The sequence below is a fragment of the Camelus bactrianus genome, chromosome 1 (genome assembly GCF_048773025.1).
Source record: "Camelus bactrianus isolate YW-2024 breed Bactrian camel chromosome 1, ASM4877302v1, whole genome shotgun sequence".
Taxonomy (NCBI): domain Eukaryota; kingdom Metazoa; phylum Chordata; class Mammalia; order Artiodactyla; family Camelidae; genus Camelus; species Camelus bactrianus.
Genome location: NC_133539.1, coordinates 36242026 through 36256394, shown reverse-complemented (window position 1 = coordinate 36256394; position 14369 = coordinate 36242026). Strand labels below are relative to the sequence as shown.

The following is a 14369-nucleotide window of genomic DNA, read 5'->3' as shown; positions in this document are numbered from 1 at the left end:
AAAATCACTTCTCTTAACAATGACCTTTTCCATTCTCTCAACTGTTGTTATCCTTTTTAAAAAAATTTTTTTTCTTCTCATCACTTTTATACCATCTTGGAGAGAGATTAGATAAATGCTATCTGACAGCATCAGCATAAATGCCACTTTCCATGTCTTTAAAGAGCAACTAGAAACAGTCACTAGCTTCCTTGCCTTATGTATTAGTCTGTTTGCCCTGCTCTAACAAAACGCCACAGACTACATGGCTTAAACCAGAAAAATTTGTTTTTTTCACGGTTCCGGCGGCTGGAGTGTCCAAGATCAAGATTCTGGCCAATTCAGGTTCTAGTCACGGCTCCCCTCCTGGCTGGCAGATCTTGCTTTCTTGCTGTGTCTTCACCTGACCTTCCCTTGGTTCATATGTACGTGCAGGGAGAGAAAGAGAATAACCTCTCTAGTATCTCTTCTTATAAGGACACTAATCCTATGGGATCAGGGTCCCACCCTTATGACCTCATTCAACCTTAGTTATTTTCTTAGAGGCCCCATCTCCAAAAACAGCCCCACTGTGGATTACTGCTTCAGCATATGAATTTGCTGGGAGCGGGGGAGGGTGCAGAACAAACATTCAGTCCGTAATTCCTCATCAAATAGAATATAAATGTTTAATTTTTTTCTGCTATGATGGAAGGGGAGAGGTAGTTTTTTTCCCCCCCGATTCTTTTTTTAAATTGAAATACAGTTGATTTACAATATTGTGTTAGTTTCAGGTGTACAGCATAATGATTTGGTTTTTTTGCAGATTATATTCCATTATGGGTTATTATAAGATATTGGGTATAATTCCTTGTGCTATTCAGTTGCTTATCTATTTTATGTATACTAGTTTGTATCTGTTAATTCCATACTCCTAATTTGTCCTCCCACCCACTTTGGTAACCATAAGTTTGTTTTCTATGTCTGTAAATCTGTTTCTGTCTTGTACATAGATTCATTTGTATCCTTTTTTAGATTCCACTTGTAAGTGATATCATATAGTATTTGTCTTTCTCTGTCTGACATTCTCTAGGTTCATCCATGTTGCTGCCGATTGCAATATTTCATTCTTTTTGTGGCTGCATAATATTCCATTGTGGATATATACCACATCTTCTTAATCCAATCACCTATTAATGGGCACTTGGGCTGCTTCCATGTTATGGCTATTGTAAATAGTGCTGCTATGAACATTGGGGTGAATGTATCTTTTTGAATTAGAGTTTTCATTTTTTTTCTTGATATACACTCAGGAATAGAATTGCTGGATCATATGGTAGCTCTATTTTCAGGTTTTTTTTTTTTTTTTTTTTTTTTTTAATGAACCTCCATACTGTTTTCCATAGTGGTAGAAACAATTTACATTCCCACCAACAGTGTAAAAGGGTTTCCTTTGGGGAGAGTTATGTTTTTTTGTTTGTTTGTTTGTTTACTTTGTTTTTACCTTTTTTTTTAAGTTGGCCTGAGTTTCTGTGTACTAAATGCACCTTTCCTTATTACCTGTTTTATTTTCCTTCTTTTCCTTGACTCCTTATCTCAATTATTTTCCCTCCTTTTCTTAATAAGTTAGTATTTTACTCCTTTGTTATTTAGACTGTGTCTTATATCCTTTCAGAAAGTCAACAGGGAGTTCTGAAAAGCTGGTAGGAATTGTATTGAACTATAAATACCTACTTGATGCTTTACCAATATTTCAAATAATCTCATTTCCACCTTAGCACTTAAAAATAATAATATCCTATGGACCTGGGGATGATCATTCTAAGTGAAGTAAGCCAGGAAGAGAAAGGAAAATACCATATGATATCACTCATATGTGGAATTTGGGGGAAAAAAGAAAAAAGGACACTAATGAACTCATCTACAAAACAGAAACAGAATTGCAGTCATAATAAACAATCTTATGGTTACCTGGGGGGAAGGGGGTAAGAAGGGATAAATTTGAGAGTTTTAAGATTTGCAAATGTTGGGGGTAGGAGATAGAGCTCAGTGGAGGAGCACGTGCTTGGTGTGCATGAGGTCTTGGGTTTAATCCCCAGTACCTCTGTTAAGGAAAAAATTTAAAAATCAACACAAGATTTGCAAATGTTAACCACTATATATAAAGATAGATAAAAAACAGATTTCTTCTGTGTAGCACAGAAGACTATATTCAATACCTTATAACAACCTTTAATGAAAAAGAATATGAAAATGAATATATTTATATATATATATATACATGACTGGGACATTATGCTGTACACTAGAAATTGACACATAGTAGTTGGCTATACTTCAGTAAAATAATAATAATGATGATGATGATGATGATGATAATAATAAGAATAAGAATCATAAGAATCATAAGAATCAAAAAGGAAGCAAGCCATTGAGAGCTAGTCTTTCTAAGCCTCTAAGCACACTTCAGACTTGCTTATTGGGGAGATCTGGAAGATGTTGCAGGAAGTGGGGAATTGCAGAATTAGGCCAGCTCTCTCATTATTGCCTTTTGCTTTTCCAAACATAAATACAGACACAGGCCAGTGAACTAATAATATTAATTGATGCCACCCTAACAAAATAGGTCAAATAGAACAAAAACAAAACATATACTGTGCTGTAACCTCTTCGTATGTGACATCAAATCAGATGGTGTTTTGGTGTCCTAAAGTGTAGGAGATTAAAAAACAAAGCAAACTGATTATGTGATGATCCCGCTGCACATTCTAAAAAGAGACCTCCCACTGTAGCCTCAGAAAGTATAGCAGTGTAGTGGTCTAGAGAAGAAAAGAGAGGGCTATAGAAAATTCATCTTCATACCTTGACAAAATCTGAACCCTGAGTTCCTTCAAATGGGGTACCTTGATTTATCACTTTACCAAAAGCAAGCAAATGAAATAACAGAAGTAGTTTTTAGTGTTTTGCTTTTTGTTTTTGTTTTTGTTTCTGAGTAATAAGCTGCTTGTTCTTTCTTTCGGATAGAAGTATTTGTTATTTTGGAAGGAATAGCTAAAATGTGCTGCTTTCTCTGTCTATGGCTAAAGCAAAGGTTTAATGTTGGGGAGGATTGGCAGTGATTTACTCTTTTTTTTTTTTCCCCCTAGACTAGGGGCTGTAAATTAGTTACAATTAAATCTTCAAGTTAGGAGAAGTCCATTTCATTTCTGTTGTGGCTAAACAGTTCAGACATTGTTTCCCTACTCATTCATTGATTTGTTCCAGAATGGGGGTCAATGGTCACATTTTTTAATGCCACTAGTGGCTTTCCTACTTCTAAATAAATGCCAACCCTTCCCTCGCCCCTTCTAATCAAAAGTTTTAGAACTCACCTTTATATGTGCAATATGTAATTCGCAGATTATTCCCTCTTTTTCTTTCCCAGATTTAAACACAATCGAGACCTACCTCTTATGATCTTTGATTCTCTTAAATTATTTCTCATCAGCCTATTTATTATTATTATTATTCTCATCAGCCTATTAAGACAGGGGCATAGTTCACCTTTACAGAATACTTTTTTAAAACATGTTTCTAAGTCTTAATATAATAATATGAGAAGAATCAGTTGGTCAACAATGTAGTCCTCAATATAAAACAAAATTTGAAATTTAGAGAAAACCAAGTATATTAGCTCTCTTTTAAAAAAAATAAACTTTTTTAAAATTGAAGTATAACATACATACAGATATAGCATTTATTTCTGAAGGCTAACATAAGTTTTTATGTTGGTAGTAACTGTGTAGGCTGATGAATGCCTAATTAAAAATCTGTCTTTGGGTTTATCTTAGTCCTTGCAATCTTCCCATTTTTAATACCTCTTCTCAACTGTAAATCATCTGTGGTAGAAATATTTATGGTAAAAAATGAAAGGTTTTACACTTAGTTAATAGGAAATTATTTAAAATAAAATTTTTAATATCTGGCCATATGTTTTCTCATCATTATTAACTAAAAGTTTTTCAATATTACATGCAATTCTATTTTTATCAGTCTTTGATTAGGCAGAATATGCCATTTTAACCGTTGGGACATAAGAGTCACAATTATATCATAATGTGTTATCTAACTGTTCTGTTTGTATATTGAATGCTATTTTCCCTGACCTCGTCCCACACTGAGGAAGAAACAAAGATTCAAGCACTCTGCCAAAACAAATGCTAGCCCAAGATTCTCTTTTCAAATATGTTTTTTTAGGGACAGTTTTTCATTCTTGGGATGCCAAATAAGGCCAAAGGAGAATTAAAAAAGAGATAAGCTGTGAGCTTTTGGAAGGAAAAATGTGAGAACCATCTTTGCAAAGGACAAAAGAGTAGAACGGAAGAGGTTCAGAGAATGAACTGTCATAAAGATTGGACCTCCTCCATCAGACTGATCCGTTTTGGACAACCTGCAGATCTGTGGTCCTGAACTTCCTGAATGGAGGGTAGCAAGCTTGGACAACTAAGTGGGAAAGGGGCTTTTAAAATTTTTTATTAACCGTTAACCAAGGTCTAACTCAATTGAACGGTGGGGGAATTTTCCTTTAAGTGGAGTTGATGATGTCCCCACTATCCTTATTACAGGCACTTAAATGAAGCACCAACAACAGTAATTTACTTTACAATCAAGTTAATGCTAAAAATTAATGCTAAAAAAGAGGTTTCCTCCCACAGAAAATATTAAAGGGAATATATGAAGGCTGTGAAGATAATTTCAAAAAAGAATTATAATTAATGTCTGCACAATGGTTGTTATTGACCTAATTGTTCAATTTCTATAGTCACTATTTTGAAGAAGGAATGACTCAGATAAGTTTAAAAAAATCAAGCAGATTCAGTCATATTTCTAATCTTGAAAGGCTCATAACTAAACATTATAACATTATAACCTAAAATTTTGAATCTGGATGTAACACTTTTCAAGCAACATAGTTGGGTTTTAGCAAGGACTTTCTTGAAAAACTTTTTAATCTAAAGAAGTGAAACAAATGGTTAGAAACAATGTGGTAATGCAAAAAGAGAAACAATTTTGGGGGCAGTCTTGATTGACTCTTGTCAGTTGTGTGAATTGGTGAAATTAAACTCAACTTCTCTGAGTTTTAGTTTGTCCATGTATAGAATGGAAAAATTACTGTCTACTTAGAACCAGTTGTGAGTAGGATTAATAGGAGATAATGAAAAAACAGCATTTACATGCTTATGTGCCATGATTATTATTATGATAATTAATGGAACTTTTTAAACATTCCTGTATGCCAGCAGGGTAGATATTTTTGGGCAGAAAGACTTTGAGCCAGCTGATAAAAACACTTCTAACCATTTGTTTGTCTTACCCTACAGTTCTGTAGTTCTTAGTTTGGATCTGTGATGTCATGTTTATATCTTTTTGACAAGGAATAGTGGACACTTTGTAAAGCACACTCTGTTAGACGGATGGGTTTATTTTATAAAGGACAGTAAGATACCAAACTTGTCCACTACACAACCACGTAATTTCTTTTTCATATTTATTATCAGGTAGCGTGCTTAAAACTACTTCAAGTTAATGAGATAATTGGTGATGTCAGACTCTTGTTGATTGCCCTGCCATTTATCAGTCAGCAATACACTTGGCAGGTAGCATGCTTATAGAATAGCATCCTTTAGACATATACAGCCTTGATTTAATCTTGATCTTGGGAAGTGATAAAGATGGTGAGAAACAGGTTTAAAAATGTAACTCAAACACTTTAGTTAGTTAATCATCACATTTAAACTCCTGTTTTGGCAAGTAAGAAAAATAAAGTAACATTACCTCATTCACCCTTTAAAGATGTTCAATTATTCAACTAATAATTATAGTGAGTACTGATTAATTAGTCCTTTTGCTTTTCTTTTTCTTCATTCTATTTTCAACTTTTATTTATCTATTTCTTATTATTTACTGGGTTATAAGAGAAGTAAGAGAAAAATAAATGTAGCTGTTTATATTGCTTGCTTATTTTCTTAGTGAAAAAACCATTTGTGGTTAAAATAAGGATTAAAAAATGTATTTGTAGATTTTATTTGTGATATAAACATTTTTCATTAAAAAGCAATGTTCTACTCACATACTAAAATAATAAAGCCCAAACTTCATACTCTTCATGATTTTCTTCAAATATAATTGCAGGTAGTAGCTTGGATATCTTTCCAAGCTCTCTTCTATGAATTTATCCACATGATTTTTACATATCTACAGGTGTGGCTGATATGTACAGAATTATGCTATAGGTATGACATCTACAATTTGCAATTTTAATTTAATAATATACCTTGGAGATCTTCAGTGTAAGGGTATCTTTCTCCTTTTTAATAGCTGCATATTATTCCACAGTACAGTTGTATTATATAATTTTTTCATTCCCTTGATAGTTATTTAGGTCATCTCTAATTTTTTGATAATATAAACAATCTTTCAGCAAACATTCTATACATAACTTTCTGGGACACATGAATATCTGTAGGACATACATAGAAGTAGAATTGTTGAAGAGTATATGTACATTTAATTTTCAGATACTACCAAATTACCTTTAGATGTAAACCCATCAGTATATTCCCACCACCATTGTACAAGAATACTTGTTTCCCCTTGTACTTACCAATACTTAATATGTTTAGCCTTTTAAATTTTTGCAAATCTAATAGGCAAAAATCCAATCATTTAAAAAAATTTGTATTGAAGGTCTTTTCATGTGTTTCTTGGCTATTTTAATTTTTTTCTATAGTGATGTTTACATGATTTTGTTTATATTTTATTTTTATTATTTAAATTATTTTGTGTTTAACCATGCACACCTTCCTATATCAATTGGCTTATTATTATATTATTTTTTCTTTAATTTGCAAAAGTTGCTTATATAAATTCTGGATGTAATTTTTTCTATTCTATATGAAGCAAATATTTTCCTCCACTCTGTTGCTTGATGTTGAACTTTGTTCTGTTAATTTTGGTCAACAGCTTAAAATTTTTTATGTAGTCCAAGTTACCAATTTTTTTCTCTTTGCTTTCTGTATCTTATGCTTTGCATAAGGTCTTCTGATTGCCATGGATTTTTATTTCCTTTTGTGTAGATAACCAAATGTTTTAGGCTGAGTGTCTTTCAAATAGCTGATAGGACTGTATTCCTACATTTCTCTGTCTCCGCAGAGATTACACAAGTTTTCCGTTTAAACTGAGAAAGTTTGTTACCCTAGCTTTAAAGATGATGTAGCCATGACTTTTGACAGTCATTTCAGCACGCTGTTTTTTCCAATGTAGTTATAATGAGGTAAACATTAAATTATCATCTGGTATGTTTGACTTCAAGCATACATTTGAATAATTTATGTAGATCGTTAGACAGTGCTGGAGCTGCATACCAAATGCTCTTTGAGTTGTTAACCAAAGTGCTGTGAATCTGCATTTTTCCCTCAATTCAACCCTACTGACTTTAAGTGTCATGCAATTTATGGCAGAACATGGTTTAAATTCTCATTGTTTAATAAAATATTTTAGGTGGAGAAATGAAAGATTTGTCCATGTAAAGTTTTTTTTTCTTTTTTTTTTTTCAGTTTTGTCAAAGCAACATGCTTCGCAAGTCCTGGTTAGGAAACGCCGTGCAAATTCTATGCTTGAAGAAACGAAAAAGGGTAATCTTGAAAGAGAATGCATTGAAGAGCTGTGCAACAAAGAAGAAGCCAGGGAGGTCTTTGAAAATGACCCTGAAACGGTAAGAATTCATGAAAACTGGTAAGTTAGCTTACCTCAACATACAACTATAGATGGGACGTTTCGACTTGAATCTGTTTTCCCTTGTGTTCCTTTTTAAAGTTAATGATTGTGTATGTCACCTTCTGCACGTAACCACTGAAGCTTTTCAGGGGGAAGTACCTTCAAAGGAAAGTTGGCTTGTTAGAGAGACACTATTTGCCAAAAGCAGTGTGCTCTGACCAAACTATAATTCAGTTATGTCTACTTATCGCAAATAGTAGGAACCTCATAGTTTGTAACTACTTTCTCCCAACCAGAATTTTGTAGTATTGGGTGAAGGCAAGGCATCTTGAATGTGTGTGTGTGAGACTGCATTGTTACCACTAGACTTCATTAAATCTCTCCATTGGCGTTTTCATCCAAGCTTTAGAAAACAGGGTCTCTAACCCAGAGCTTGGTACATAACAGCTACTCAGTGAATGCTTACTGAAGAATTCATTACAGCACAGTGTTCCCTGAGGATATTTTTACTTTATTCCATAAACCCTTGGAAAGTTTTCTGAGCCCACCTTAACTTCATCAATAATCCCTGGGGTTAGAATTTATATTTTCAGTGTATACATTTTTCCAAGTTAGCCTAGAAAAATATAATCCTAAAGACCCCTAAATATCATACAGAAATATGGGAGCCCTAGATCTGATCTTTAGTCCCCTAATTTTCCTAAAGAAGGATGTTCTCTAACATGTCCTGCATGTAGCAGGAATATCAATAGTGCCTCTAAGAATTAGGGTGAGGGTGCCTTGAGAATTCAAGTTTGATAACTTTCAGGATTACTGCAGATGCTTTTTCCAGAGATAAACTATAGAACTAAAAGGAAATGAGGGAGAAAATGTATACAAAGTACCCCCTTTATCTCTGCCACGGCTCCTGAGACCCTGAGACTAGATGAGAAACAAGTCGGAGCCACTTGTTTCTAGTTAGAGAATGTGTCCAAGACAGTACTAACTTGCATTCTCTGGGACTGCCCTTTAGTCCTCTTACCTCCACCTACTGTAATAGGTTCAAAGGGAATTTTTCCCAAGGTACCCAAAGATTCATTTTTAATAGGCTCCAGGATTAAATCAAAATGCTCCTCTTAGTTTTGTTGCTTTCTGTGGATAAGCAATTGACAAGACAAAAATATTTTATTCCACACAATATAACAATGTACTCTTATTGTGTAGGAAACAGATACACACACATATATATACACACACAGTTCTTTTTATTACAGAAATTGAAAACATATCCCTAAGTAGAGAGAACTATATAATAAACCTCAATATATCTGCTTCCCCTTTCAATGAGTAGTAACAGTCTGCCATTCTTCTGCCCATTCTCTATCCCACGCACTCTAACTTTTGTTTTGTTTTGCTGGAATATGTCAAGGCAAGCCTGAATGCCCAAGATTTCATATTAATGTATCACTCATAAATATTTGGCATGTGTTTCTGACCCTATAGATATGTTCTCATAGCTTAGCCTCTGAACAGCAAATGGGGAGTGAGGCAGAAGACACGTGGAGAGAGGGAAAAGAATGGAGAAAGAAACTCGTTTACATGTTTCCTCCCCTCCACTCTTCTGGCAATGGTGTTATTGACAGACAAGAAAGAGGAGACAGAGAGAGTAAGGAAGAAGTGGGAGAAATGAAAGGAAAGAAAAAGACATTTGTTATTGCTTCTCACTTTCTATCTTCCCCAAACACTCCCTGTCCACATCCCTCATACCCTGGTACACATTCCCCATCACCACCCTATTGCTTCTCCCCACGTTGTCCCTGATATATTCCTTTCCCTATTACATTATCTCCTTTGAACCCATTCATCATTGCTTATCCTCATGGCCTTTGTTCTGCAGATGACAACACTGCTGTCTCAGTTGCTTAGAGGGAGAGCATATCCTTATAAACTAGTAGAAAAGTGTTGTGTAGGTTTATATGTGAGAGGAGGAAGGAGTGAGGGCTTTAACTCTGTCCTGGATGGAGGTATGTTCTGTACTTGAGGCTGTTTGGGGGAGAAACACTGTTTTCTCATGAGAAATTCTTGTGTTATTAATGCTGCACATTGGATCAATTATGGCTTGAGAAGGCTTTTGTGAACCAGCCTGGGGCCCTTACCATCAGAAATCATTTTTAACATTTTTCTCCTTTTGGTAAAGTGCATGCCATAGTCCGAATTACTGATTCACAGACAAATTCTTGATACATAACCAATTTATAAGTAAGGGATTACATGTACACAAGATGCTGAAAGATAAATGTCCACTTAAACTCAAATTGTATTACTGTTATTCAACATTGAATCTGATATGTGTAATCAGCATGATGTGAAATGTACCAAATAGGCATCTAGTAATCATGGAAAAAATGAAAGGATTTACAAAACGGGGGCATTTATGATCACATTCAACATCTTCAAAGGAACCTGTTTTCAGATTAGAAGCTTTTGAAATGTGATTTAATTGATCAATATTGCTTTAAGTCTAAGCATCTTACTGGCTTAATGTTATTAGCTGTCTACTCCAGATAAATATTTTACTAGAGAAAAATGCTCTATTGTAATGTGAAAAAGACTGTTATGTGTAATTTGTTTGCATCTTTAATGCAAAAACATTTTTAAATTAACTTTTAACTCTATAGTGAAATTTAGGTTTGCTAAGATTTTTTTTTCTTTCTTTCTAGGAATATTTTTATCCAAAATATTTAGGTAAGTTCAAAGAATCTCAATTCTGTAATCTTAGAAATGGAAGAAAACTTAACTATGATCGAGTCCAACCCTCCACCCATATGTATTCCATCCAGTACAATTTCATTAGCCTTGGGAATAAGATCTCATTCTATATGCGTTTTCTATCCTTTAATTTAAAGATATATAGACAAATTTGGAATGGTCCTTTTAATTGCTGTATAACATTTTGAATTTTAGTCATTTTCATTCTCTTGTCTTTCTCATAAAAAGTCACTGAGCTGATGCAATGTTATATTTAGGTACCAGAACGTTGTCTGTAAGCACTTGAGTTTTCAAGGGTTATCTTTCAATGAAAGGAAAGATCTCTATACTCTTCAGAGCTTATGACATAAATAATTATTTAAATATTGATGGAAATCATTAACAACTTCCCACTTTGCAACATCATTGTATCATTTCCTGCAATACTCCACCCATGTTTTGGTTTTGGATACAGTTCTGGACGCTCAAGGAATGAGGTAGTATTTCCATACCCAGAGAGATTAGATGATTTCAACTAAATGTCAGTTAAAGATAAAAGTCTTCAGTTTGGTTTAAGCAAATAGAAAAAACATTTTATTAATATTTTTGAGGGGAGACTTGTCAGCATTTCCAAAAAATGAAAGTGGAATTTAATTTGATAAGATTCTCTTAGGTCCAGCCCAAAGAGGTGAAGTCTTCCTCCTCCTTTAGCTCAGAATTTTCCCTATCTGTGCATCTATCTTCCTACCCCACTCACAAGCCAGCCAACATGAGACTCCAAGGCCTGCAGAAGTGAAAAGTAAATCTTCCTTGAAAAAAAAATAGAAGTGTAATCTGATTCATATTAATAAGTATGCAGCTTAACATTGTTAATATAATTTAGCAAATAACTGTTTCCATTAAACCCTCATTTGTCTTGAAATATGAGGAAGCTGAGGGCTTTATTATAGTTTAGGGTGTTACATTTTGTTTATTTTTGTTTTGTTCCTGAATACCCATGCAGAAATTCCAGAGACCATTATTAGATAGAGGAATATTTATACCTTTCCCATTTTCCTAGGGAGCCTTGCACTGAATTGATGGTATGTGCATATATTTACCCTTCAGGACAGTTAACAAGATAAGAACGCAACATCATTGGGTAGAAGACCCTCTCAGAACCAGGTTCTCTTTTTCATAGTTCCTAAAGTGGTTGCTTTTCTGTATTTTGAGTGTCCGTGGTGGTGTGAATCTTGGCTGTCACTTCCTGAGCCAAGGAGACCCAGCTACAATACACTGCCTCTCACTTCACACTTTCATCAACTGCAAGACATTGTTTCTGTAGTATCTCTCTTTAGAATTCCATAGCATGACCTATTTCTGTTCTTGGGCTGCTGGGTGTTTTACAGTTGACTTATTACAATTCTTTTTATTAATTCCAATCGATCCTCTATCCCCTGCAAGATCTTAAAATTATTTAACGTTTAAGAGCTATAGTTTTCCCATTTGTCAAATGGATAGTAACAATTTACCTAATAATTTTCTACCAAGAAATAAAATGAGGTAATGCTTTCAAAGCATTTAGTAAAATATGTCATGCTAATCTCTTAATTTTTCCCATGATTTCTGCTCTAATCCCATTTTCTTTTCTTTCCTTCCCTTCCCTTTTCTAGCTGCTAATAACAGACTTAAGCAGTTTCATTTACGTTTGCAAAGAGGACACCATAAAAACTGTGTAGTGTTATTATTTATATGTCTAGATAGAAAATTCAACAAGTTTTTCTAAAACTTATAGCTGCCATATCTTAAGAGGGCATTGGAATATAGGTATACATCCATAAAAAACATTTCTTCTTTTGTAAAGGTGTACTTTGACTCTTCACTTTCCAAAGCAGAAATAAGAGTTTATACTATTAAAATGAAGAAAAGATAAAATATCAATACTATTTCAGTCTCTCCACTTTAGGTAAGAATTCTAATATTTTATAATTAAAATAGACAATATTTTCCTGTTAAAAATTACAGCTTACATTAAAAATGTAGTATTAATCCTTGTTTCTTAGGTCCATGTAATGTGGGTGTGTTTTTGCAGGCATTAACACTCTGGAAGATAACGTACCTTTGATCACAGAGTACCTTTGGATAAAGATAAATAACCTTTTAATACATTATGTGTTTTGGAGAAGGTAGATAAACTATTTTTCTTTTTCTCTTTCTATTCTTATCAACTTTCTCTCTGTCTCTACTCAACTTTCTCTTTTCTTTGTCTATCTTATTTGGTAGCATGATAGAAAAGTCAAGTCCTAAAAAAAAGGTAGTAGGATGTGGGCTCTAGTTTCAAACCTAAAAATTTCTACTGCATCAGGTTAAACAACTTATTTAACTTCTCAGGTTCTGTATTTAAGTTATGCTATAACTGTATTTTCTAACTGCAGAGCTGTTGGTAATACCAAATAAGTACATGTATGTGGATAGATTTTTTTTTCACTATGTAGAACTTTCTTCAAATATAAAGTATTATTATTTGATCAATGTATATAGTGAAACAAAAATACAGTTTTATTACAATTTATTTTGTGATTCACATGTTATAGTTTGGTCTTTATTTAGTTATAAGCATATGTGATGAATTCCAATGATGAAAACAGAAAAGAAATGCTCCAGTGAAGTTAAACGTTTTTGTCATTTGATGTGTGTATTCTGTAGACCAATCACCCTAATTGGGGGGGAAAAAAAACAAAGACCGGTTTATAATCCTGTCTTTGGAAAGCCTAACAGTAATTTTACTAATTACCACAGGTCATGCTGGGAGCTCCCTGCAGTGAGATAAGGTCACCCAAAAAATTAGACCACTAACACTAACTCATACTTTTTAGACAGCATTTAGATTTAGAGTTGTAAGGGCTTTCAGAAAGCACTGTAGTCTATCCATGTATTTCATGTACTGCACCCATGGAATTTGGACAGAAATACTTTGGGTTTCATAATATAAAGATAAGTTTTTAAGTTGTGTTCTTTTCCTTAGAAAATAGAATAAATAACTCCACCATCTATCTAGGCCTTTAAAATATCACCCAGTAGAACAGATGATTAAATTAATGGGGGAAAAAGAATTTGAGAAGAATGATAAATTCTGAGCCAAAAAGTAAACATCAGAAATAGTTTTTAGTTTCTAGTTCTTGCCAAATTGGTGGGTTAGCCCAGATTGCTGACTTCTTTTAAAATCATCTCAAGAGAAACAATAGCATTCCAGGCACTAGTAATAACAAAGTAAAATGAAAACATCAAGAAATGCGAGAAATCCATGTGAGACTGATGGCTGGCTTGACGTAGTGTGTGTGTGTGTGTGTGTGTGTGTGTGTGTAGGGATCTGGGGCGCTGACTGCTGAGGCAGCTGTAAGAGGACAGATTGGAGTATTTAAAAAATGACCTGAGCATTCATCAAGCAGATTTTTAAAAGTACAACAGAGCAAACCCTGAGTAACAAAAATAAGGAAATAACAAAAATAGGGATAGAAATAAATGGAAAATAGAGAGTTAACAAAAGAAAATCTCACTCTTTGAAATAGTAAGTTAGACTGACTTCTGGCAAGAATAATCAAGGAAAAGGAAAAAAGGGAAAGAGGAATGCCAAAACACAAAGTGTAGAATAAAAGAAGGAAATACGATAACCTCAACATGGATTGGATTTATAATCATACAGATTATAGAATAAAATATAATCATAAAGTATTACAAAAGATAGTCATAGAATATTACAAAAATCTACACCAAAATATATTTGGAAGCTTGTTAAAATGGATACATTCCTAGAAAAATATAAAACATCTATAATTTCACAGGTAGAAATAGAGAACTTAGTTATACAAATAAGTACTAAATAAACTAAAACATCTCCATATCTCCCCTCAATTTCAGACCCAAATATTTTGCAAATGAGTTCTTCCAAA

General features: G+C 33.7%; 1 protein-coding gene across 1 annotated transcript in view; it reads left to right on the top strand.

Annotated features, from left to right (window-relative positions):
• PROS1 (protein S) overlaps window positions 1-14369 on the top strand; it is a 60395-nt gene that overhangs the window by 14932 nt on the left and 31094 nt on the right. Inside the window, exons 2-3 of the mRNA XM_010966441.3 lie at window positions 7554-7711; window positions 10413-10437. Coding sequence (XP_010964743.2) covers window positions 7554-7711; window positions 10413-10437 — 183 coding nt within the window. The remainder of the gene's footprint in view (window positions 1-7553; window positions 7712-10412; window positions 10438-14369) is intronic.